Source organism: Platichthys flesus, chromosome 6 (genome assembly GCF_949316205.1).
Source record: "Platichthys flesus chromosome 6, fPlaFle2.1, whole genome shotgun sequence".
Taxonomy (NCBI): domain Eukaryota; kingdom Metazoa; phylum Chordata; class Actinopteri; order Pleuronectiformes; family Pleuronectidae; genus Platichthys; species Platichthys flesus.
Genome location: NC_084950.1, coordinates 10,654,954 through 10,677,602, shown reverse-complemented (window position 1 = coordinate 10,677,602; position 22,649 = coordinate 10,654,954). Strand labels below are relative to the sequence as shown.

The window sequence follows — 22,649 nt, the reverse complement described above, 5'->3', positions numbered from 1 at the left end:
CTGTAAAAAACGCGTTGTGCTGGATTATTAAAGACCCACGAGACCAACTATCAGGTTACAACGTGTATTAAAAAGCACAGAGGACGATAAAAGGAGTGGAAACACTGTGGTTACGGGAAACTTCCAGACGGATGTGGCAACCGCGAAACAAACCCGGAACTGACTGCAGGCGGGAAATTCGGTAAATATTATGAAAGCGTCAGAAAGCGAAGCCACGATTCAGACTAGTTCACCAGAGTTTAACCAGACTTAGATTCGGCAGGAACCGCAGACAAGTGGAGGTGACCGTTTCCTTTCTGCTTCCGGTTGAACAAACAACCATTTAGTAACAAGCAAGAGTGTTGTCACCATAGATATATATATATATATCTATGGTGACAACAAGCGGTGTTTACGTTCTGTCTCTCTGTCCTCTATGTCTCAGGTCGACCATGAGGGCTGTCCTTGATAGAATAGTCTCCCTGTCAGATGGAGGCAGTGCCGCTGAACTTGAGAAGTATCTGTCCTCCCTCAAAGATGAACAGGTAGCTGTTGTCTGTGCCTACGTTTCTAAATCCCTCCCAGCAGTGTGCGATATCCCCCATTGGAAACACTGACATCTCTGCTATCTGCTTTCTAGTTAATCAAAGTGATCACCAGCAGCGCATTGAAGGGGAAGATGGTCGGCGCCATAGTTAAAGGTATATTTGAAGGTGAGTGTAGATCTCCATCATAGTTAAAGTTATATTTGAAGGTGAGTGTGGATCTACATCATAGTTTAAGGTATATTTGAAGGTGAGTGTAGATCTACATCATAGTTTAAGGTATATTTGAAGGTGAGCGTAGATCTACATCATTGCACAGGCACGGTCAGGATGTCAGTGGTTTGACACCAGCATGTGGTTTATATTGTCGCATCACTCCTCAGGAGCATCAGAGATGTTAGAATGAGTGAATTGGTTTTGTTTGTGATCCACAGTTGGTGCATTAAATAAATCTTCTCACAGTCTCAGGCCATTTTTACCTCTCCCACCAGTGACTGTCAAATAAGTGCAAAAAATGCCATAAAATAGATGTTATATAAAAATAAATACCCACATCTCTGCATGCTCTTTTTTTGTTAGGCTCTCCTTCCAGTTCCACTGAGGGATCAAACCGCAAACTTCTTGTCTATCAGCACTGCATCCCCCTGTGTGAGTCCGGGGACCTTCAGACTGAGGTGGCGGCTGATATCATTGGACTGTTGATGCTTGAGGTAAATAAAATAACTAACACAATAACAAATGGCCTGATTGTGATACAAGGCAGAGTATTTATTTATACAGGAAACCAGTCCAAGTAGTAGTTTACAGTAGTATTTATTATGTGTATCATAATTTACAGTTTTTTATATTGTGTATTTACGTGTTTATTACTTTTGACCTTCTCCTTCGCTGCCGTTATGGGACAACATTCTCTAGGATGTGTTTACATTTCCTTGGTAATGACTGCACACCATATATGCCACAAATTGTCACTTTATTATTCCTGTTTTGTCTTTTTAAATCTTACACACAGACTCATACACTGTCCGGACCCTCTCTTGCACAACTGGCGTCGCTTTTTGTTGAAGCTATTAAGGTGGGAAAAATGGGTAGTGGGAAATCTCTGGAACTATTTCCTACAGTGCTCACTGCCCTCGCAGCCTGTGAATCCCTGTCTTTTGGCAAAGGTACGTGCAAGTTATCCCTAGTAACTTTGATATTTAGTAATAATGAATTGTGGTTGTGTTATCGTACGGTGAAAATGATAAACGGCAATACGTCTCTTGTGGTTCCTTTTAGGTGAACTCAGTGGTGAGGAGTACAAGAAGCAGCTGATCAACAGTCTTTGCTCAAGCAGGTACACGTGTAAATGTGCACTGAGTTTTTAGGCAGTGATTTGCTGTCGATGTTCGTCTCCTTTTAAACCCAAACAATTTCCTTTCATGCAGATGGGACCCACAATGTGTTATCCACCTGACGACCATGTTCAGGTAACACCGCTGACTGCTGTATTGCTTCATCATTATCTTCTCTTGATTTTAAAATGGTACATGAGTTCTTATTGTTATCGTGTGCCTCCTCTTGGGGAGACAGTGCAACTAGTCAGCTGTGTTTTTGTGTCTGTCTCTTTTTAGGGATGTGCCCCTGTCACCAGAGGAGCTGCACTTCCTGGTGGAGAAAGTACTGCGAATGTTCACTAAACTGGATCTGCAGGAGATTCCACCGCTGGTTTACCAGCTGCTGCTTCTGTCTGCAAAGGTGTGCGTGTGTGTACAGCATGGTTATTTTCCAAATTCTCTTTGTTTTGAAGCTCTAAATGCCTGCCATGTGTGTGTGTGTTAGGGTGGTAAGAAACAGATCCTGGATGGAATCATCGGATATTTTAAGGAGCAAGACATTCACCAGGAGAAGGAGCAAAAAGATGGAGAGTGAGTAACTCTAATTAAAAACATAATTATTAAGAATCTTACATCCTAATCTCCATTTTCAGATTGTTAATTTTCACTGTTTGTTCCTCAGGAGCCTGGATCTAGAGGTTCTGTCCATTCCTCAGGACCAGTTACGACACGTGGAGGGCACCGCCATCCTCCACATCGTCTTTTCTATACGACTGGACCATGACCTCGGGAGAGAATTCCTCAAAAGCTTTAAGGTTATTTATGACTTTATGTATCTGAGATTATTTTAAGTTTTGAATAAATGTTTGTACGGTAAATATGCCAAAAAATCTTAAATTGCATTTCTGCAGACGTCGTACGGCGAGCTGTGTCCTTTCAGTGCTGCACTGATGCTCTCAGTGGCACGGATCCAGCGCTACGAAGAGCAGGTGAAAATATTTGTTTCCCCCTATACTCGTTTGATCCATATTAGATGTGATCTCTTCTGTCCACTCATATTTCTTGCTCCCTTCGCTGGTTTGTGTAGGTGTTTGACCTTTTGAAGGGGGCGATCATCAAGAGCTTCAAGGACGAGCAGCTGCAGCAGGGGTCAAAGTTCCTGCAGGACGTCCTGCCTGGACACTGCAGTGTGGCACGGATGATACTGGACACAGTCAAGAACAGGTCAGAACATCAAGGCATTTTTTAATCCGATTTAAACTTTCAACATATATCACATAAAAAATGATAGAAAGTTTAAAAAAATCTTCTCTTCCACATGTGCAGCGTGTTTGGGTGGGATCATGTGACCCAGGGTTTGGTGCAGCTGGGTTTTTTCCTCATGGACACTTTTGGACCCAAACCTGGACCATTTGGGAAGATTTCCGAGGGGTCTTCTACCGTGGCAAGGACCCCAAACCAGCAAGCATGCAAGCTGGGAGGTCAGGTGCTTCTCCAAGGCTTCAAGGTAACTTTGTATTTTTTTTTTATTGAATTATCACAATGCAAATGATGTTCCATGTGTATACCATGCTCACTGGAGGATGTGTGTTCTTTTTTGGAAGATGCATGAGCCTATCAGAGGTGAGATACTGGAGCAGGTTTTAAACCGACTGGTCACAAAGACGGCCTCGCCTGTCAATCATTACTTAGGTAATACAACCTTCAACTGTTGGTCCCAGATTTCAGATGTGCACAAGTGTCTAGTGTTTCTGGTTATTGATGAGATTGAACTGTATTTATCATGTTTCTTTATATCACCAGATCTTTTCTCTGACATCGTGATCTCTGCTCCCATGATCCTCCTGGAGTCGTCCTCCAAGGTGACAGAGACATTCGACCACCTGTCATACCTGCCCTTAGCCACAGTTCAGGGTCTACTAAAAGCTGTCCAGGTACCTAAAACACACACGTACAAAATGTTATAGTTTATAGAAGCTTCTGTTCCTTTACTCAAGCTCTCTTTTTTTTTTTCTTTGTGTAATCTCAGCCGCTGCTCAAGGTCAGCATGTCCTTGAAAGACTCTTTGATTCTAGTTCTCCGCAAGGCCATGTTTTCCAGGTGTGTAGTAATGGGTTCTTAATCATGAGGTTCATCAGTCAATTTTGTAATTCATGCTTTGGTTAATGCATTTGAAAGCTTAACGAAGTTTAACCCCTGAAGATAACTTCTGACACTTTCCTCCTCTGTAAATTAATTGTTTCTACCAGCCAGCTGGACGGCAGGAAGTCTGCAGTCACCGGCTTCTTGTTGCTGCTCAAGAACTTCAAGGTGTTGGGCAGCTTGTCGTCGAGCCAGTGTAGCCAGGCGATCTCCTCCAGCCAGGTACACTACAGACTTCTCATGTGGACTTTACGTATACGCACGTGGATTTTTTTTTGCCATTTTATACATGGCCATCAAATATTCGGTATCTCTCTGATCCCTTGAATAGGTCCAAGTGGACGTTCATTCACGTTACAACTCAGCTGCCAACGAAGCGTTCTGCCTGGAGATCCTCAGCAGCCTGCGTCGCTGCCTGGGCCAGCAGGCGGATGTGCGGCTTATGCTTTATGAGGTCAGAGATCACTTTTCTGTACCACCGTATATTAGTCACATAAATCATTTTCCCACAGTATCTTTTATACACATCCTATAACTGCAAAGAACATTCTAAAAGAAAGATTCAACAGCTTTTAAAGACAAATCTTTGCTTATTTCAGGGATTCTATGATGTTCTCCGTCGCAACTCTCAGCTTGCAAGCTCCATCATGCAGACCCTGTTCTCACAGGTAAGCGTGTATATTCAGTGTATATTTATTAAAGTCTGTGAGATATAATAGACTATTTGTAATCTTATCTGAATGTGGGGGCTGTCATGTCTGTGTATCCTTAGCTTGGGCGGTGCTATGAGTCAGAACAAGACCTCCTGCCCCCGGTGAAGCTGGAGCCATGCATCACAGCTCATGGAGACCAGGTCTTCCTCCAGGAGCCACTGGTAATCTGTCCGCACTGCAGCATTAATGCAATTCGGTGCTACTGGTGCACTGTGCAGATGTCGTTGTGTAAATGACTGCTATAAATAGCGTGTGTTCCTTCTCAGGGCCATCTGGTGAGCTGCACTGTACACTGCCTGCTGTGTCTGCAGAACATGCGTAAATCAGCCAATCCCAACACTGATGACAGCGACGAAGAGGAGGAGGAGGAGGAAGGATACCAATCTGAACTACAGACGATCCTCGAGAGCATGACGAAACGCATGATCAAGAGTGAACTGGAGGACTTTGAACTGGTGTGTTTTCTAGACACAGTATTAAAAATGGATGTACACTGAATGTTTTTCAAAATGTTAGACTCCCCCAATATCCGTTCTAGATCTGGTCAACTTTTCCAGCTTCGGCATGAGTAACATTGATCTTTGTGATTATGTGTTTTAGTGACCAAAGCTTTAAGATGAGAATCACTAAGAGTCTGTTATTCGAATGAAATGATTTGTCTGGCTGAAGAAAATACATAATTCCTTTTATGAGATGTGATCTCAGGAAGCAGGTGGGCATCTGTCCTCTGTCTCTTAGGAATTCATTGATCAACAGTCTCCTTTTCCAGTGTTCCTCACTTCTGTACTTGTCCCTCTGGCATCATCTGACATCGTCTTCTCTCTCTATGTTGATTAGGACAAGTCGGCAGAGTTCTCCATCGGTTCCAGTGTGGGGGTAAAGAATAACATCTATGCAGTGCTCGTGATGGGAGTGTATGAAGTTCTCATGGAGTACAACTTCATCAAAGCCAACTACAGGTAACCACCCAACCACCCGCTTTGTCTGCTGTTGATACTGTGTAGAGTAATTACACAGAATATCATAATATTTGCCTCAATGTGTCACAGTAAGAGTTGCTTTGAGGAGATCCTGCAGCTGTTTCACCGCTACCACAAACTGTCTGAGATTTTGAAGGAGAAATCTGGAAAAGTTCGAGTGCCCTCAAACAAGACCCCCCGGAGTTTACTCTCTCTGGGATTCGTATCAACTCTCCTGACTGTGCTATTCAGGTAAATGCTCTAATCGTATTTGTTAAGATTGTTGCTCTGACATCAAAAGCGCTAAGCCAACTTGAAGAGCAAAAAGTTTCAAATACTAGGAAAACTCATAAAACTAGTTTCATGAATATGTTAAAATACATTTAAGCAACAGTAGTGCTAATTAAACCAAGACATTAGAAAATTTAAAGTTACAGGAGTGCTGCTGAAACAGATCTAACAAATATTGATTTTCTTTCAGAGACAGTACTCAGAGCAGAGAGGAGGCTCTCTCAGTGCTGCGCTCTAGTGGAGAATTCCTGCGCTATGCGGCATGTGTAGCCTTGCAGAAGATCCAGCAGTTGGAGGAAACTGGCCACACAGACGGCCCAGATGGACAGAACCCGGACCGGACCTTCCGCTTCCTCTGTGAGATGACAAGGTTGGAATCTCTTCTCATAAAAGCAAGATTTACTTTATGTTCCTGGTTTTGTTTGATTGATCAGATCTGTGTAAATGTCTCCTCAGCGTGCTGATGTGGCGTTATACCAACATCCCCAGCGTGGTGGAGGAGGCCGGGAAGAAGGAGAAGCGCTGCAGCCTGTCTCTTCTGTGTCTGGAAGGTCTGCTCAGGATCTTCACAACCTGCCAGCAGCGCTACCCACACAAGATGGCCCAGCTCCTCACCAACATGGGTCAGGATCTCACCTTTTTCAATTGGGAAATTTACGCATTTCAAGGTTTACACCGGAATATTATGCAGGAATTCATCATATTTTATGTTTCTTGCAGAAGTTGCAGAAGACGATCAGCAGCAAGACGATGGCGATGCTACAGAGATGAACTTCTTTTACATCCGACAGTTTCAGGTGCGATTGTCCTGTAATTCTTCGGGATGTATTTACTATTTCTCCATCATCGATTTAAACCTCATTATCATCACTAAACTTTCTTTCCTCATCATCAACAGAGAGCGCTGTTCACTCAGTTAAGCGGAGGAGAGGAGGACTTTAACAGCAAAGAGGCACAGCTGCTGGTCAGCATCTTGAGCGTGCTCTCACACCAGCTCAAACCTTCCTCCCAACAGGTTGGTGAACTCTCATGTGCTCTTCATAGAACAAATCCAGCAGCACCAGTTTCACTAAAACACGTCTGCATCCACAGTTTGTTCAGATGGTCACGTGGACTGTGAAAATCTGCAAGGAGACCAGTTTCGGTGAGTTACGTGAGAGCTCGGTGTCAGTTTTATGCACATGGAGGTTTTTTTTCTGATGTGCGGTTTCTTTCTCCGTCTTTAGAGGATCCTGCTTTTTCCAAGGGGCTGCTCTCTCTTCTCTTCAACCTACATGTTCTCTATAAGAGTCCTGTGAGCCTGTTGCTTGAGCTCTGCCAAGACATCCACAGCCAGCTGGGGGATATCGATCAGGTGACGCAAAATTAGTGCGATGATACCTGCAACTTCATGCATATATAATTGATTACATTGTACAACAATATATTTAAATCCTGGTACATTTTTTCCAGTTCAAATGAAACCTTTGTTTATAGTCTTGCATCATCCCAGTCCTTCCCACAGAATAATTAGGAGAATAATCATGTTGGAACATTGATTTCTTAGATGTTTCGCTGTTCGATGATTCAAATATCAATTGTCACAAGTATCTACTGTATGTAAAGATGGTCGACATGACAGCTTCTCAAAAGTAAAACCAATATCCATCACCCGATTGCTAATGCACAGGCTCCAAGTAACGTCATCGGCGCAAGACGGCACCATTTCTGTCTGGGATTTTTTTACTTCATTTCTGGATAGTGGGAGGAAGTGGAGACACGTCATCCATCTTTATATACTGCCAACATATGGTTATAAGGAAAAAGTGCCACATTTCAGAATATTGTTAAATGTTTTTTTTTTTAAATCAACTTATATTTTTCATCTGCAAGCAGTCATCATTTGGTCTTTAACACAACTATTAATGCTTTTAACAGTAAATGAATGGCAGTAAACAAACAATTCAGGCCGAATTAACGTGTCACCTTTCTATACCTTTTCTTTCTCTGTGATCAGGACGTGGAGGTCGAGAAACAGTCTCATTATGCCATCGTCAACATAAAGACTGCGACAACAGCAGCGGTAAGTGACCTTCTCCAGAAACACAGATCCAAGTCATTGTGACGTAGTGTTGCTCACAGTCAACATGTTAACGTGTTTCCCCAGCTGCTGGTCCTGTCTCAGATGGACAGGGTGCTCGATGAGGTGGAGTGGCTGATCACCAGAAGGAAGAGCCAGACGACCTCGGACAAATCGGACTCCGGTAAGAATCCTCTCCCAGTGACCCCCACTTGTAATAATGGTGAGAGTTGAGAGGAGATAAGGGAAGAAATGCATCCCTGACAGTTACATATTACAACACTAACGCTTTGTTGTGTAGGTGAAGCCACCCAGACTGAAGGTCAGCAGGATCCGATAGAGAAAGCGGTGACGCTGCAGCTCGGGACTCTTCTGACCGCATTGAACGAGCTGGTCCAGACGGCTCTGCTCTCTGGCACCTGCACCATCACACTGCTGAAAGAAATGCGTCGCACATACACCATCCTCACCACCCTGGTCAAATATGTGCGTATTTGTCCACTCTGTGATTCTCAGTGTGTGTGAAGTTTACCCTAAATGTGACACTTACCTCGTCTCCATCTATTTGTTTCAGTACATCCAGGTGTGCACCACCCAGCACGGTTTGCTCCCTGCGCGCTTCGAGAAGCTGGTGAGTCCTGGTTTACTGTGTCATGGTTTGAATCTTCTAGTGTTTCTGACCTCAAGCTAATCTTAATGTTTCCTGTGCAGGTCAAACTGTCCGGCTCACACCTAACACCACAGTGCTACTCTTTCATCACATATGTGCAGGTAATTCAGATCAGTGTCCTGTTCAGACCTGAGGTTAAGATTCACCCTGGGAGATCTGATCACAAGAGGACAGCTCTGTTCGCACAAGGCATTAAAATGCGTCTCATAATCCTGTACTATGTGTTCGCAAGACCGAATGATGTTTCTACCCAGTCTGAGTGAGCAGAGGAGTCCTTTGTCAGTGTGTTTGTGTGTTCACACACAGCGCTGCTATGGAATAAGCTTTAACCATCTAAAAAAATTGAAATCACTATGTGATGGTCATTGCAAAACAAGGTCAGAGGACGTCAGCTGAGGAGTTTTTTCTTATGCAGCCCTAGATGACTTTGTGTTCCACGCAATCCTAACCACCTTCAAACGTGGTCTGAGTGACCACATGGGATCAGGTCACTCAGGACAGGTATTCATCTCAAGTCTGAACAGGATCAAAAGGTTGCTCATAATGATCTGATTGATTGTGATGTTGTTATGGATTTGACCTTTTTACCTTGTGTTGATGTGAGAATATTGTGTTTTCCCTGTTAGAGCGGTGAAGTTAGTGGTGGAGATGACAAGAAGAAGAAGAAAAGGAATGAAACCAACGTTGCTGGTTCTGTAAGGACATCTATCTCCTGTAACTGTGGCGCTGAAGTGAGTGTGACTGAGTTTAACAACAGCACATTTACACGTAAAGATCTTTTTTATTTACCCTTTGGCAGGCAAAACTTCTGCGAGAGACAAAGGCCATCCCTGATTTGATCTTCAGCATCGAACAATATGAGAAATATCTCATCACACTCTCGAAGAAATCAAAGGTATGTGTGAGCTGAAATACTAAAAATACAAAAAGTGCAAAACAAAACTCTAGCACAAGAAAAACTGAGAAAATGAGATCTGTCGGTGCAGTTTCATCAGTCAGGTCACGTGTGTACAGTGTTTCATTAACGTCTGTGGGTGTGTTGTCCAGGTGAATCTGATGCAGTACATGAAGCTGAGCACCTCCAGAGATTTCCGCATCATTGCTACTACTGTGGACGCAGCCCTGCAGGAGCAGGACGCCAGCCAGGAGGCAAGTTCCATCTCACAATGGAAGCACCGAAAGACGTGTCTCCACATGCAATATTCTGACTGTGTCTGTTCTTCTTTCAGACCATGGAGTCACAGGACACAGAGGAGACACCAGAACCCAAACTGAAGAAGAGAAAACAGTGAGCCGGCCCCTCAGAAGCTCCTCGGTTGGACACACTCGTCTCCACGTTCCTGAGCTGGAGTCTAACCTGCTGATGAACGGCCTCTTGGCGGTTGTGAGCAGCTGCTCTGAACAGGAGTGAGGTCCACAGAGTGCTACCTGTCTTTGATCAGGGAGCCTTTAGTGATGTTGAGGATTTCATAGATGTCCAAGGCTTCACCTGGGGAAAGACAACATGTTGGTGTTCAAATGATTCAAAAGAATTCTGTATGTTGTTTATGTATTTGGAAACAAACTGTAAATACAATTTTACGTTGTTGTGAGATTTGACTTCCTGTCTACTTTCAGTGAATAAGCTGCTCTGTTGTTAAGATACAGTTCACAATCGGTTCAGAACAGTTTTTAACTCTATGATACTTCTCTTCATCTGTTCTTTGGCTTCACTAACAGAGGATCTACAGTTCCCCACACACACGAATGTATCCTAAAGAGTCTTCCAGCCAAACTTTATAATGTGCTGCTTTAAAATAAATATTATTTTCTTCCTTCTTCTGTTTATTTAGTTGTATAGTCAGTTTTCATTGTGTCTTACATAGACCGTACCAAGCATTGCAGGATGCAATTACAGGCACGTAGATGGTGCAAACCTTAGTTGTCAACACAAGAAAACTCCCAAACCCGAGTGTGGACACACTTGGGCCTTTATTAATTCTATGGGCTAATTGTTCCTGCCTCAGACTACAGGAAGGAAAATAAGTAACAGTGGATGACGGTGTGAGGAACTCACCGTGGGGCAGACCGTATCTGCGTTCCAGACCTGTGGGGTTAGAGGGGGTGTCACAGTCCATGTTGACCTCCTTCCTCAGACATCGGTCAATGTCAACAGCGCTGAAGAAAGCTACCGACTGGGGAAGGTCCTGCATACCTAGCGCGTGAGCAAACGCACTCCTGGACAAACAAACGCACATGTTCAGAAAAACTGTCAGGCTCATTGCCCCAGAAGAATAAATAGAACACTGGGCGCTGACCTGGTGAGCAGGTTCGTGATCTGCAGTGCCAGTGCTGCTCGGTAACGGTCTTCACTGCGGACCAGGTACCGCACCTCGTCGTGGATGCTGATGCAGAAGCGGCCGTCGATGTCGTACTCCTCAAAGAGCCACTTCATGGCCACCAGCATCAGGTGCAGGTAGTCCACTGCTGAGCTCTGGACCACCCAGTTCACTCTGCTGGTGATGAACTGACAGAAGAAAGAGACGTGGCAGCAAGAGCACATGAAGTCGCTGGATTGTTTTGTCATTCAGGGCACAAATGTTTCCAGGAGCAACAGACCTCACATGTATTTGTTAATATAATACACAACAGTACAGATATATATGAATATAATGATAAGCTTTTGTGTAAATGTCTCCATAAACAGCAGTTATTACAATGAAACACTTTGAATGCTGATTGTCTTCCAACAGGTTTTTACCTCATCCTTGACTGCCTCGGGCTCCAGAGCTCTGCTGATCCTGCAGCCGAGAACCGGAGTGGCTGGCTGTTCTGAATGAGCTATACTCTCCAGCTTGTTGAACATGTCCGACTCAGTTCCTCCAGCCCACAGACGTTTTCCAACAATGTCCCACCTCTTCCTCCGAGTGCTGAGGGGCATGAGGAGGAGAGGGAGGGGAAAACAACGAATGTAGAATATGTTGTGGCTCCTAACAGGTTTGCCTGTGACACTCTGGCTGCTCCTCTCACCTCTTTGCAGCCAGTCGACTGATCCTGCGCAACTCCTCCAAAGTGACGCTTCCATCTTCCTCCCTCTCCACCTCTATGTCCAGTTCATTGACCAGCCACTCGCCCTCCTCTGACAGACCATATCTGACAGAAAACAGAAACATTCAAATAACTTACTTAGGCCATAATTGTGTAACTATAACTATTTCCATGAAAATCCAATAACAAAGTTGTAATATTTATGTGTATATATATATATATATATATGTATATATATATATACAAAACAAACACACGAAATGTCCCATTTACAACAAAACTGAAGCAAAATAATCCTCATCGTCCTCTGGGAGCTAGAAGCAGTATAGCTCACAAACCCAGCCTCCTCCATGTTAGCAGATGGGACATGGATCAAAGTTAGGTTAAATATTATTTTCTCACAGATTAGTTCTGACATTTCAGGTAGTTCTCATTACACAATTTTTACAGTAAATTTAAATTGAAATACTTATTTTATGCTATAAGAACTTGGTGAAACATCATGGTTGACAGCTGGAACTCACTCGCAACTGGCCGAGCGCACCAGTAACGGCGGGACCTCGCTACCGCAGCTTCATCCCCCGATCACTAATGTACAAACTCTGGATGTCGGAGACTGGTCATCCAGCTTTATAACATACAGTTTACGATTTAAACACACAACTAAACCTAGAAAGTAAAAAATAGAAAGATGAAAACACAAGGAATGAATCAGTCGTGTGTACCTGCGTATACCCTTTGTCAGGGCATACATCTGCCTGGCCTTGCTGGAAGCTTCTGTCTGACTGAGGCGGTGGTTGAACTGCATCAGCAGCCTCTCGGCAAACGGTTGCCCTGCGCCATAGATGCGTCCGTAGTTGAACACCTTGGCGTGCTCCCTGCTGATTCCCACAGCATCAGCGATGCGGCTGTGCAGGTCTGTGCCCTGACTCTTCTTTCCCTGAAGGGTCATCCATCCAAACGCTGTGCAACCTGAACCCCGCAGAGACATGAAATCAGCACCGTTAATGTCAGATTTTGTGACTGTATGTTAAAACCAAGACAGATGAAATATAAATTGCATTTTACATCTTCAAGGGTTGACGGGCACACATCTCACCGTGCAGGCCGGCGAAGTGAGCCTCTCCGAGCACAGCAGCAATCCACAGCTCCTGAGAGTCCACGTCTGCTCCCACCAGGTGGTACCCAGGAGGCACCTGCACCATGGCCTTCAGCTCACTGCCCACCCGGTCCCGCTGTGGACACAAAACACAGTCGGCACACAGACATTCCTCTACTGACAGACAAAACACAGATTGGTCCAAACTTCCAGCTGAGCCCCCCCCCCCCCCCCCAGACTCTTCCTCGAGTATCTCTTACCCGTGCGTTACTGGCCGTCAGCCACGTGGGCTCCACGGCTCGACGTGTTACCGTTCCCGCGGTGACCACCTGAGGTAATATGGCACCATACTGGCCCTCGTCATCAAAGTCCTTGTGTCTATGGGAGACAGGGCGTTTTTTTTTTTTTTATATATACAATGACCTCCCCACCCCCACCACCCCACTATCTGGCAGATCAACATCAATAGTTGTAATGGATACACCAGACAAACCTGATGACAGTACGAGGAAGCTCCCCTTTTCGCAACCACAGCACCATCTGAGAGCTGTGAGGGGAACCCAAAAAGTGCAACGTCATCATTAACAGAGCTCGCCTGTGATCGCGGTGAAAGATGAAAATATGGTGACGAGGAAATCTGACGTGTACCTGATACGTTTATGGGCATTCCTCCAGAAGGACATCATCTTGTTGATCTCCAGCGCTCGTGTAGCGTTGGTTCCACTCCGTCCTGCCCTGAGAGTACCATCCTCCATCTTGGCCAGAAAGTCCTTGGAGAAGGGACTGCCGACATTGTTCTGGTTGCCGTCCTGAAACAAAAAAAAATGTTCAGTGAGGTGATGAGAGAAGCTCGGTGTGGTGACACTGTGCCAGTGCAAGTTTAAAAACCGAAGAAACTTCACTTTACCTTGTGAGGCAATTTGAAAAACCAGCACCCTGGGATATCTACATCATTGTAGGGCCCGTTTCCGTGGTGATAATGGCACCGACTACTCTCTGGGACGTACTGTGGTTCCTGGGGCTGAATATCAAGTATGTCATGCAACAATGTTAAAGAAGGTAGTGCAGTTCCAACTGGACGAAACAAAAGGAGAGGCCATATATAATTAACAGGACATCATAGTGTTGGACGTTAAGCACCTGAACATAACACAGATCAAGTCACTCACTGTGTTTTTGGTCCTTGTCGTTCTGACTCCATTTTCCTCCATCAAACTTTCATGGGAACTTAACTCCTCCACCTTAAGAAGAGGTTCAGAAGCAATTATCCATCATGAGTCACATCTTCTATCAGTTTTGAGCCTGTGGGCCTGAGCAGTGCCTGAAAATAGCCTTGATGCCGGATTTCAAATTTTGTGTCCCTATTTTTTCACGCACCTTTGCCCACACTGCGCTGTCTGTCAACATGAGGTCATCAGATAGGGGGGAGTCCAGACATTCAGGCTGGTCTTTGCTGTTCTGCTCACAATGGTCCCTGTAAACGCTCTCAATAGCTCTGTGGAGCACAACAATGCTTTCATTTGCACATCCTTCTTTAAACCCAAGGGTAAGTAATGAACAGAAACATCCAGGCGTATCAAGAGCGGTGTTTTGACTACCTGTGTGGGCACACGGGCCCCGCGTCGTCTTCTTCCTCCTGAGACTGAAGGTTATCCCTGCGTCCCGGTACCAGATAGCCCCACCCGTGTTTCTCTGTGTAGTGCAGGGGGAAACCATCCCACGTCAGACCCATCAGCTTAGGCGTCAGTCTCATCTGCAGACTGATCAGGCCGGCTCCAGGCGACCAGCTGGCCCCCTCAGACATCTTCTCACACAGCTTGCGATACCATCTAAAGACAACGTAAAGGGGGAGAAGGACCGATTTGCTATAGGTGTGTCGAAACAAAAAACCCTCTAAAAAGCAGTTGATTGCTCTGTGGTGTGAGAGAGTGATCTTACCCTGGATGTCCAGGCAAATGTTGCCTTCTCTTAGGAAGTCGATTCACCGTTTCCTTCAGTCTCTCTACAGCAAGCCGGCCGGGGCAAGGGTCCTCCACCTCCTCTTCAGACGGTGGGCCTGGATCTAATCCAGTCAAATCACCACATCTGTCAATTTCAACACTTCTTGGCCGTGTTGCTATAATATTTCAACTCAAAACAGCCGTCTAAAAAAAAGAGAGATTTAATATTCATGATTTAAGCTCCTTACCTTCTTCCGATTCTGCAGGAGGACTAACAACTTGTGCTTCAACAGTTTCTTTTACTTGTTTCTTCTTTCTGACTGGTTCCTTCTTCAGCTTGAACTCCTGCACATCCCACTCGAGATCCCAGAGCCAGGGGTCTTCTTTATATCTTAAGTGAGGATTTTTAACATATTCTGTTCAGAGGAGGCTTTATATTTTACCTCTAAAGACATATCCCATGGATTTATAGATCTAAAGATTACACAACAGTCTTTCATGCTTTTGAATTTACCTACTCACACAGTTGTGGACATGTGAAATTGCAGGTGCTACAAAAATGGTGGTAAACAGATTTTTCTTTTCACCTGTCGTCCTGCAGCAGCTGGCAGGCGTCGTCAGCCAGAGTCATCAGAGTCTTCTTCATCTCTCTCTGGAGCTCTTCGTAAACGTCTTGAGAATCTTCAACGTACCGATCCCAGTTCTGATTGACAGGAAGGTAGCTCACACCCATTTCCAGCATCCCAGCGAACGTCACTGGATGAGGACACCTTATAAAAAGACGGTGGAGATCAGATTTTTATGCAGCATTGTGAAAAAGTAATCAGTGTGTATGTGTCTGTGCTGACCTCTCCATGAACAGGGGCAGCTGCTCGGAGAAGACTTGATGGGTGGCTTGAACATCCATGGCGCAATACTGCATCAACTCCTGTAGAGGTCAGCAAAGGCAAATCTATCTTCCAACCGGTGCCTCATTATGAATGCAAGTCATTTCACAAGTTCTTATAATGTGAATACATTTAGGTTATGATTACTGACAGCCTGACACAATGTGCCGTGAACCTCTGACCTGGAAGTTGTTCCTGACATCCATCATGCTGCCCTTCACAAAGATCTCTCTGGCCTCCTTCTGCAGCGGCGGCCCCCCCACGTACAGTGCATAGACATCAGCAAGGTTATTAATGCTGCCAAAATTCACCCAGTCCCAGGAGCCAAGCTGAAGAGCAAACAAAGAAACAAATCAGGCGACATTTACTTTTTTCTGATGTTAATACTTGAACACGCATGTTGTAGCAAAACTATGGTGAGAAAAAGACAAACCATTGGACCCTGCTTTTTCTGTCCAGTTTTCTTCATATGTTCCTTGACCCCCTGAAGACCCCTCCTCTTGCCCAGCTTGTTAGCCATCCATAGTGTGCGCTGGAACCCAGTCAGTCCTGATATAGCCATGTGAAGGCTCATGGTGTCCATGAAGCGCACCTTTGAACTCTTCAGGAGAGAAAAAAAGTATTTTCTAGAGAGTTAAAACTTTGATGTCATAAAAGTTACAGACTAGCTATTAAATAAAGAATACCACAAAGATCCAACCAAGAGGAAGGGCCGAGAACGCTGTGGTTAAAAGAGTTGAAAGGATGAATATACCATCACCATCCTCTCAATACTAACCTTTAGTAAGTATTGCTCCTTAATGAAAGATCGGTCAAAGCTGACATGGTGGCCCACTACGAGCCGGTGCTTCCACTGGCCCCTCGGAGGATAGGCAGAGTTCATGGGTGTCTCAAGAGGTATGAGGTCAGCGAGGGTCAACTGGTTTGACCAGGAGTACCGCTCTTCAATCAGACGCTTACTGCACCAGGAATACCTGGAAAGTGAGAAACCGAGAGCAAACACAATTTCCACGTTTGAAAAATAAAGAATTAAAGCAAGGAGGTGCATTTTGCTCCTTAACACAATCATCACGTTCTCCTTCTCCCTCACCAGTTAGTGGGAGACACTGCAGTAGCCAGGGTAGGACACCGTCCCTCCGTTACGCACACCTCCACATCAAACACCAGCGCAGACTCATCTGGGAAATCCACCTTCTGACTCTCCCCACTGGGCCCGTAGCGTGTCCAGCCTACCTCCCACTTCCATTCCTGTGGCATGGGGGGGAGCTCGGCCTGCTGCAGCTCGTTGGCAGCCTCGAGGTAGGGGAGACTCTGATTCTGAGCCAGGATTCGAAAGTGCTCATCAACATTTTCCCCAAACATCTGAGCCAGTTTCAGCTCCACGTCGGGCAACAGTGACGTTTCTTTCCCCCACAGCTGGTGCTTCTGCAAGTGCTTGACACCGCGCTCCACGTCCTCCTCTCCGTACTCTGGTTCCAGGCCCCGGAAGATCTGCTCATGGAGGTTCTTTGACAGCATCTGAATTTTGAGGGGATTCAGGCGGGTCTCTGTGGAGTCCTCGCCCTGGAGGGAGCGAGGCCTGGTGCAGAAGTGGGAGCGTGGACACGTCCATCGCAGACAGACCAGAGACCTCTGCAGGGGACGGCGAGACACACGCAGCATCACCTCATGAGGACGTCACACTGGAGCTGGAAGACATCGAAACAACATCAGCAATACGACATGACACTTCTACGATAGGCCTGGATTTCATTAAAGGAAAAAAACGAAATAATTTATTTGAAGCGAAGGGAGTACATGGATCTAATGTTCATACAAAACAATAAGACATTAAGTTATATTGTGATGTGTAATTTTGCTATTTCACGAATAATCCAATTATACAAAATGATTGGGTGATGTTTATCTCTTGGTGCTATAGAGTTACATTGATGTGTTTAAATGCTTTTACTTGTCTTCAACCACTACAAAGTGAATACCCAGCTTGAACACTAACCATTGACACGACTGAAAGCAAGCACTGGAATTAACGTTACCTTATAATCTATACTAAACCAATACAAATAGTTAGCTTTATTATTTAGCTAAATGAAGATACAACTAGCCTGCTAATGCATGTACACCTTAATGTTTACCAACAGTGACTGATGCTAACTTGATAGCCAAACAACATTCATCTCACCTTGTCTTTGTGTGTATACGTGAACTGGCTTAATTTATTGAAACATGTTTTTAAATCGCTGCACAGACGAGGAGCATGTTCCTTCAGCGTGGAAGCAGCAACAACAACATTGGCAAGACGGGGCGCTAGCGCCTCCCAGCGGATTGGATGACTGCAACCCGACAAAGCGATCGATTGGGGCCGGGCAACAGAGCTGCTGTAGCCTTATGCTAATCTGGATAATATATACCTCTATATATTTTAAAAATATATAAGCCTAGATAAAAGCCTAAATATCATCACTATCCTATATTATATTAACTGGTTAAATTCAAGTACCGAATGTACCCATCAAGAATATATCGGCCGCGTGGCCTAATGGATAAGGCATCTGACTTCGAATCAGGGGATTGCAGGTTCGAGTCCTGCCGTGGTCGCTCTTTTAAATTTATCGCAAGGATGTTTCTTTCACCAAATCACACATTAGTCTTTTTTTTTCTCTCCTCAATTACCTCTGCGTGGTCTAATCAACACTCCACTGATCCACTCACATTTCCACTGAGTGACTTTGCATCTATTGCTGCCACAAACAAGTAACAGAGAAGATTGTTTGAGTCGGTCTCATTTCACTGTGACACCGAGTTTCCTGCACCTCAGAGCATCATCGCACATCTGTCAGCGCTCCTGGACCACATCTGTCTCCCGGTCCACATCTGTCTCCTGGTCCACCAGAGCCGCGGGTTACACAGAACACGAGACACTGAGGTTCCTCCCTGTGCTGTGTGTTGTGTCCTTGTCAGACGATGGCGGATGAAACGGAGGATGTGGAGCTGAACGAGCAGGAGAGGACGCGAGGAGGCGCAGTCATGATGAGGTGCACCGCAGGAGACGGTTCTATATATATATATACTCTACATACAGCATGGGAGAGAGTACATTTACTTCGTTACTGTTGTGAAGTACTTTAGGTATATTTCACTTTTACACTCTGACATATATAAGCAAATATCTGTATTTCAATGATTTTATGTTGGGTTATTTATTCATTATTAAACAAGGAAAAGGCACAAAAACATTACACTCAAAATGAGAAGAGAGGATTTATGCCAGATTTAGCTTATTTTTCAGTCCTTATAGAGGTACACAATGAAACACACCGAATACAAAAACAAACTCTCTATCAAAGAAACACCTACACAGAAAATCTACTAGTACACATCATCATTTAAAAACACATTCATTCAATATATCGGGAAAAAAATGGAATTCAACGCAATTAAAAAGTGCAAATCAGGTTCAGATTAATTTCGCCAAAAATGTTAACGTCCGGGAGAACTAGTGAAAGTCAGAATTCAGGATTCAGAAGAGACCAGTGGACCAGTGGTTAGTTAATATGACAATAGAAGTGTTCCCAGTTGCATCATCTGCACCATTATGTAGAAAAATAAAAAAAAGCTTGTGTAGCTTCAGTTATGTTCTCTAAGTTTGTATTTACAATTGGCTTCAATACACTGTCTCAGTTACTTGTGTCTTTCAATCACTTTATATCTGTTTTGTCAACATCTCTATCTATCTATCTATCTATCTATCTATCTATCTATCTATCTATCTATCTATCTATCTATCTATCTATCTATCTATCTATCTATCTATCTATCTATCTATCTATCTGTCAGTCTTTCTATCTATCTATTTATCTATATGACCTATATATCTGTATTGCTATTCTTTTACACAGAATACACAATAGGCTACACTTGACAAGTACCTTAGCAAGTACGGTACTTTCCAAAGACTAATTCTGTTTCCAAACTCAAGCGAGGAAAGAGCATCTTGAATACAACAACACAGTTTAGGCCAGAGGATGCCCAAAGAGAAGAAAGAACAGAGCAAAACACAACAACACAACAACGTCTGTGGAATTGAAAATCTCTGTGATTTAGAAATGTAAACTTACCCAACTACTACAAGTGGACTTGGCCGTGACTTCAAGCAATTTGTTCGGACTTTAGGAGAGAAACTTAACGGATGATGAATCACTTTGGCTACTTTTGAATTAAAGGGTTTACAGCCTTTCCATTTATTTTTATGATTATGATTACTTAATTTCCCTTCGGGGATGAATAAAGTAATCTATCTATCTATCTGTGATTATGATACTTACCTTATTATTTAATTATCTTGACATATGACATTTTACTTGAAACATATAAAATAACTTACTTTAACTCAAGTGGAAAAGTGAATGTGGTACTTTACTTAATAAAGTGTCTGTCTCCACCGCTGACAAATGGCAGTCAATAGCTTTTGAATTTTGTTTTTTCAAAATTGCTCAAATCAGTTGAGACCTGTATATATCATACTCATTAGTATGGCTTACTTCTTTGTTATATAAGTTCTGTAATTTTCTATATGGCACAATAAAACAACATTAAAAAGCACATAAGTTAAGTGCAAAAGATTAAATAAAGTAAGATAACGAGGAATCAATAGACAGACTCGAGCTGAAGTAATTGACTTGCATATAAAATGTGATTATATATTTGCACATATTATCTTTTGAATTGCTCTGGTCTTGTTTGGTGTTGTTTGCTGTACAACAAAGATGGTTCACGTCTGCTGCTCCATTCATCTTCCCTTCTTCTCTGACATGTGTCTGACTGCAGACACCCGGTGGCCTCCTTCTTCCACCTGTTCTTCCGAGTGCTTGCCATCGTGGCCTATCTGCTCTGTGACTGGATCAGCAAGAACTTTGCCTCGTGTTTCGTCCTGATCGTAACTCTGCTTTCTTTTGACTTCTGGTCCGTCAAGGTATAAGCGACCAACTGTCTGTAGATCAACCATGAATCCATCTTCCCCCCCCCCGTCTCGCCCTGTTATGCACGGTCTTTGTTTGCCCTGTGTTGTGTCAGAATGTGACTGGCAGGTTGCTGGTGGGGCTGCGCTGGTGGAATCAGATCGACGAGGACGGAAGGAGCCTCTGGGTGTTTGAGGCCAAGAAAGTGAGACCCTGTCATTGTCCTGTGCCATTTGGAACTTGGAGGAGCCCTTTTGGGGGGGGTGTTTAACATGGGCTGTTGCATGGTTGTGTGTGTCTGTGTGTGTCTCTGTGTGTTTGTGTGTGTGTGTGTGTGTGGAGTTTGTCCAGACCTCCCAGGGCAACAACACTGGGACGGAGGTAGAAGAGAGGATATTTTGGCTTGGTTTAATCATCTGTCCTCTCATCTGGACGGTGTTCTTCTTCACCTGCCTGTTCTCCCTGAAGATTAAGTGGCTGGTGAGACAAACGTCACTTGCATAACATCTAACATCATTAAAACATGTCTGTCTAACACATCCTGTCCTTCCGTCCTTCTCCCCCAGTATCTGATCGTAGCCAGCATCTCCCTCCAAGCGGCCAACCTCTATGGTTTTCTACGCTGCAAGGCGGTGGGGCAAGATGGCCGGCCTCCAGACTCCCGCTCTTTCACGGGACGGCACCTCCTGCAGCGCGTGAGTGACGGACTGAAGCCTTTGACGCGTTTGAGTTTTCCTGTTAACATGTCACTGTCACGAGCTCTCAAATGATTTTGTCCTCTTGCAGCCGGACCTCATCTTCGGGATACTATGAAGATGACCTTCTCCACTAGTGCGTGTGTGTCTGTGTGTGAGTGAGTGAGAGAGTGTGTGTGTGTGTGTGTGTGTGCTAATCATTGAGCTGCCTCATCTCCAGAGTTTACACAAACTTCATCTACTTGAATGGCTTTGTGCCTTTGTTTCATGCTGCTGACTACACACTTGTGCCAATGGACTATTATGCCAATAAAAGTCAAGATGAGTGCATTTTACCAGTTAATTATTGTTGAGGTTTTACTACATCTCAAATTTGCAGAAGCAGTTTTTAAACAGCTCATATATAAGCATGATTTCCAGAGTGTGATTTTCTTGCTCTTTCTCTTGGTTTCGGTTAAACGTCTTTGTGGCACATCTCTTTGTTGAAAGGGCTCCATGACCCGTGCCAAAAAATAAACCAAGGAGCTAAATCTGATATAAGCTAAGCTAGCATTATCACCCATTAAGACATTTGACTTCGTTGGAGGGAGACAAGGCAGCCTCTATGTGCGCCGTGATGAAAATGGCTCTCCCTGTCCTCCGGCCGCTTCATTGAAATTGTTCCGGCGCACCTTTGAAAGAGTCGACGGAAAATGCCGATCACGTCTCAGGATGCAACACATGTGAACAAACAAACGACCATTAAAAGGCTTGGTGACAATGTGCAGTGTGTGATCTGCAGGAGACCGACATGTGGCAGGCTGAGTCTCGGGGCTGCGGTGGACCACGTGGAGGATAAATCAGCAACAGATCACGAACAACAGGGGGCAAAAAAAGAAAAAAGGGAATCATGTTTGCCTTGAAAACTAAAAAAAAATCATTTCAAGAATAAATGTTCATTAGGATTCTGGTCTTGAAGCTGGATGCTGTGAAACTTTGAGCTCTCTGTATTCCAACTGAAATCTGTGATTCTGTGATTAAACCACTAAACACTCTCAGTTCTGTTCGCTTCACTAAAATTGAATTTCCAGAGACAACGAGAAGCCTGTAACCCACGTTCATGATCGCCTCCATTCAGCCATTGTTTGCTGTAAACGTGGCTCAGAGACTTGACGTGTTGGGAATGACCCTTGTGTGTTTTGGTTGGTCCCAGTAAAAAGAAACCGTTTTTATTTATTACAGATTTGGAGGAAACTGCTCTGATGACTCTTGGCTGTGGCTCCTGAGCTCGTGGCCAGCACTTGCCATAAACGTCTCAGACCTCAAAGATCCTTTATGTGTTCAGATGGTTCACTCCTTCACCTAGTTTGTGGAAAACCCTGCGTAACAG

The 22,649-nt window shown here is 44.3% G+C and overlaps 3 protein-coding genes and 1 non-coding gene across 5 annotated transcripts; 3 read left to right on the top strand and 1 right to left on the bottom strand.

Annotated features, from left to right (window-relative positions):
* The first annotated feature begins 203 nt into the window (after window positions 1–203).
* Window positions 204–10,491, top strand: fanci (FA complementation group I). 2 transcript variants are annotated; one of them, XM_062390300.1, is made up of 38 exons: window positions 204–281; window positions 425–524; window positions 620–692; window positions 1,104–1,234; window positions 1,537–1,690; window positions 1,803–1,860; window positions 1,952–1,993; window positions 2,138–2,261; window positions 2,346–2,431; window positions 2,523–2,655; window positions 2,752–2,829; window positions 2,928–3,064; window positions 3,167–3,347; window positions 3,445–3,532; window positions 3,644–3,774; window positions 3,870–3,940; window positions 4,090–4,204; window positions 4,314–4,436; window positions 4,582–4,650; window positions 4,755–4,856; window positions 4,962–5,150; window positions 5,533–5,654; window positions 5,745–5,906; window positions 6,136–6,315; window positions 6,402–6,568; window positions 6,666–6,742; window positions 6,844–6,960; window positions 7,038–7,089; window positions 7,172–7,299; window positions 7,942–8,007; window positions 8,092–8,188; window positions 8,306–8,490; window positions 8,579–8,635; window positions 8,716–8,775; window positions 9,301–9,369; window positions 9,474–9,569; window positions 9,722–9,823; window positions 9,904–9,966. In XM_062390300.1, the coding sequence occupies exons 2-38, from the start codon at window positions 432–434 to the stop codon at window positions 9,964–9,966; spliced, it is 3,978 nt and encodes a 1,325-aa protein (XP_062246284.1). In that variant the 5' UTR covers window positions 204–281; window positions 425–431. The 2 variants fall into 2 exon arrangements, with proteins under 2 accessions (XP_062246284.1, XP_062246283.1); XM_062390299.1 differs by having other exon boundaries at window positions 9,722–10,491.
* polg (polymerase (DNA directed), gamma) lies at window positions 9,436–17,902 on the bottom strand. The gene is made up of 23 exons (XM_062390302.1): window positions 17,810–17,902; window positions 16,718–17,315; window positions 16,406–16,601; window positions 16,061–16,228; window positions 15,810–15,956; window positions 15,589–15,668; window positions 15,328–15,510; window positions 14,989–15,131; window positions 14,739–14,862; window positions 14,399–14,629; window positions 14,178–14,295; window positions 13,970–14,041; window positions 13,708–13,821; window positions 13,449–13,609; window positions 13,294–13,347; window positions 13,061–13,178; window positions 12,801–12,936; window positions 12,427–12,673; window positions 11,684–11,806; window positions 11,415–11,583; window positions 10,972–11,180; window positions 10,731–10,891; window positions 9,436–10,163 (listed from the first exon to the last, which is right to left on the bottom strand). The coding sequence occupies exons 2-23, from the start codon at window positions 17,287–17,289 to the stop codon at window positions 10,099–10,101; spliced, it is 3,591 nt and encodes a 1,196-aa protein (XP_062246286.1). The 5' UTR covers window positions 17,290–17,315; window positions 17,810–17,902; the 3' UTR covers window positions 9,436–10,098.
* A 250-nt stretch (window positions 17,903–18,152) lies between these two features.
* Window positions 18,153–18,225, top strand: trnar-ucg (transfer RNA arginine (anticodon UCG)). Its single transcript has one exon. It is a non-coding gene; the product is annotated as a tRNA-Arg (tRNA).
* A 227-nt stretch (window positions 18,226–18,452) lies between these two features.
* LOC133954762 (Golgi apparatus membrane protein TVP23 homolog A-like) lies at window positions 18,453–22,268 on the top strand. The gene is made up of 6 exons (XM_062389243.1): window positions 18,453–18,662; window positions 20,455–20,599; window positions 20,701–20,790; window positions 20,928–21,065; window positions 21,152–21,280; window positions 21,372–22,268. The coding sequence occupies exons 1-6, from the start codon at window positions 18,592–18,594 to the stop codon at window positions 21,396–21,398; spliced, it is 600 nt and encodes a 199-aa protein (XP_062245227.1). The 5' UTR covers window positions 18,453–18,591; the 3' UTR covers window positions 21,399–22,268.
* The last annotated feature ends 381 nt before the right edge of the window (window positions 22,269–22,649 follow it).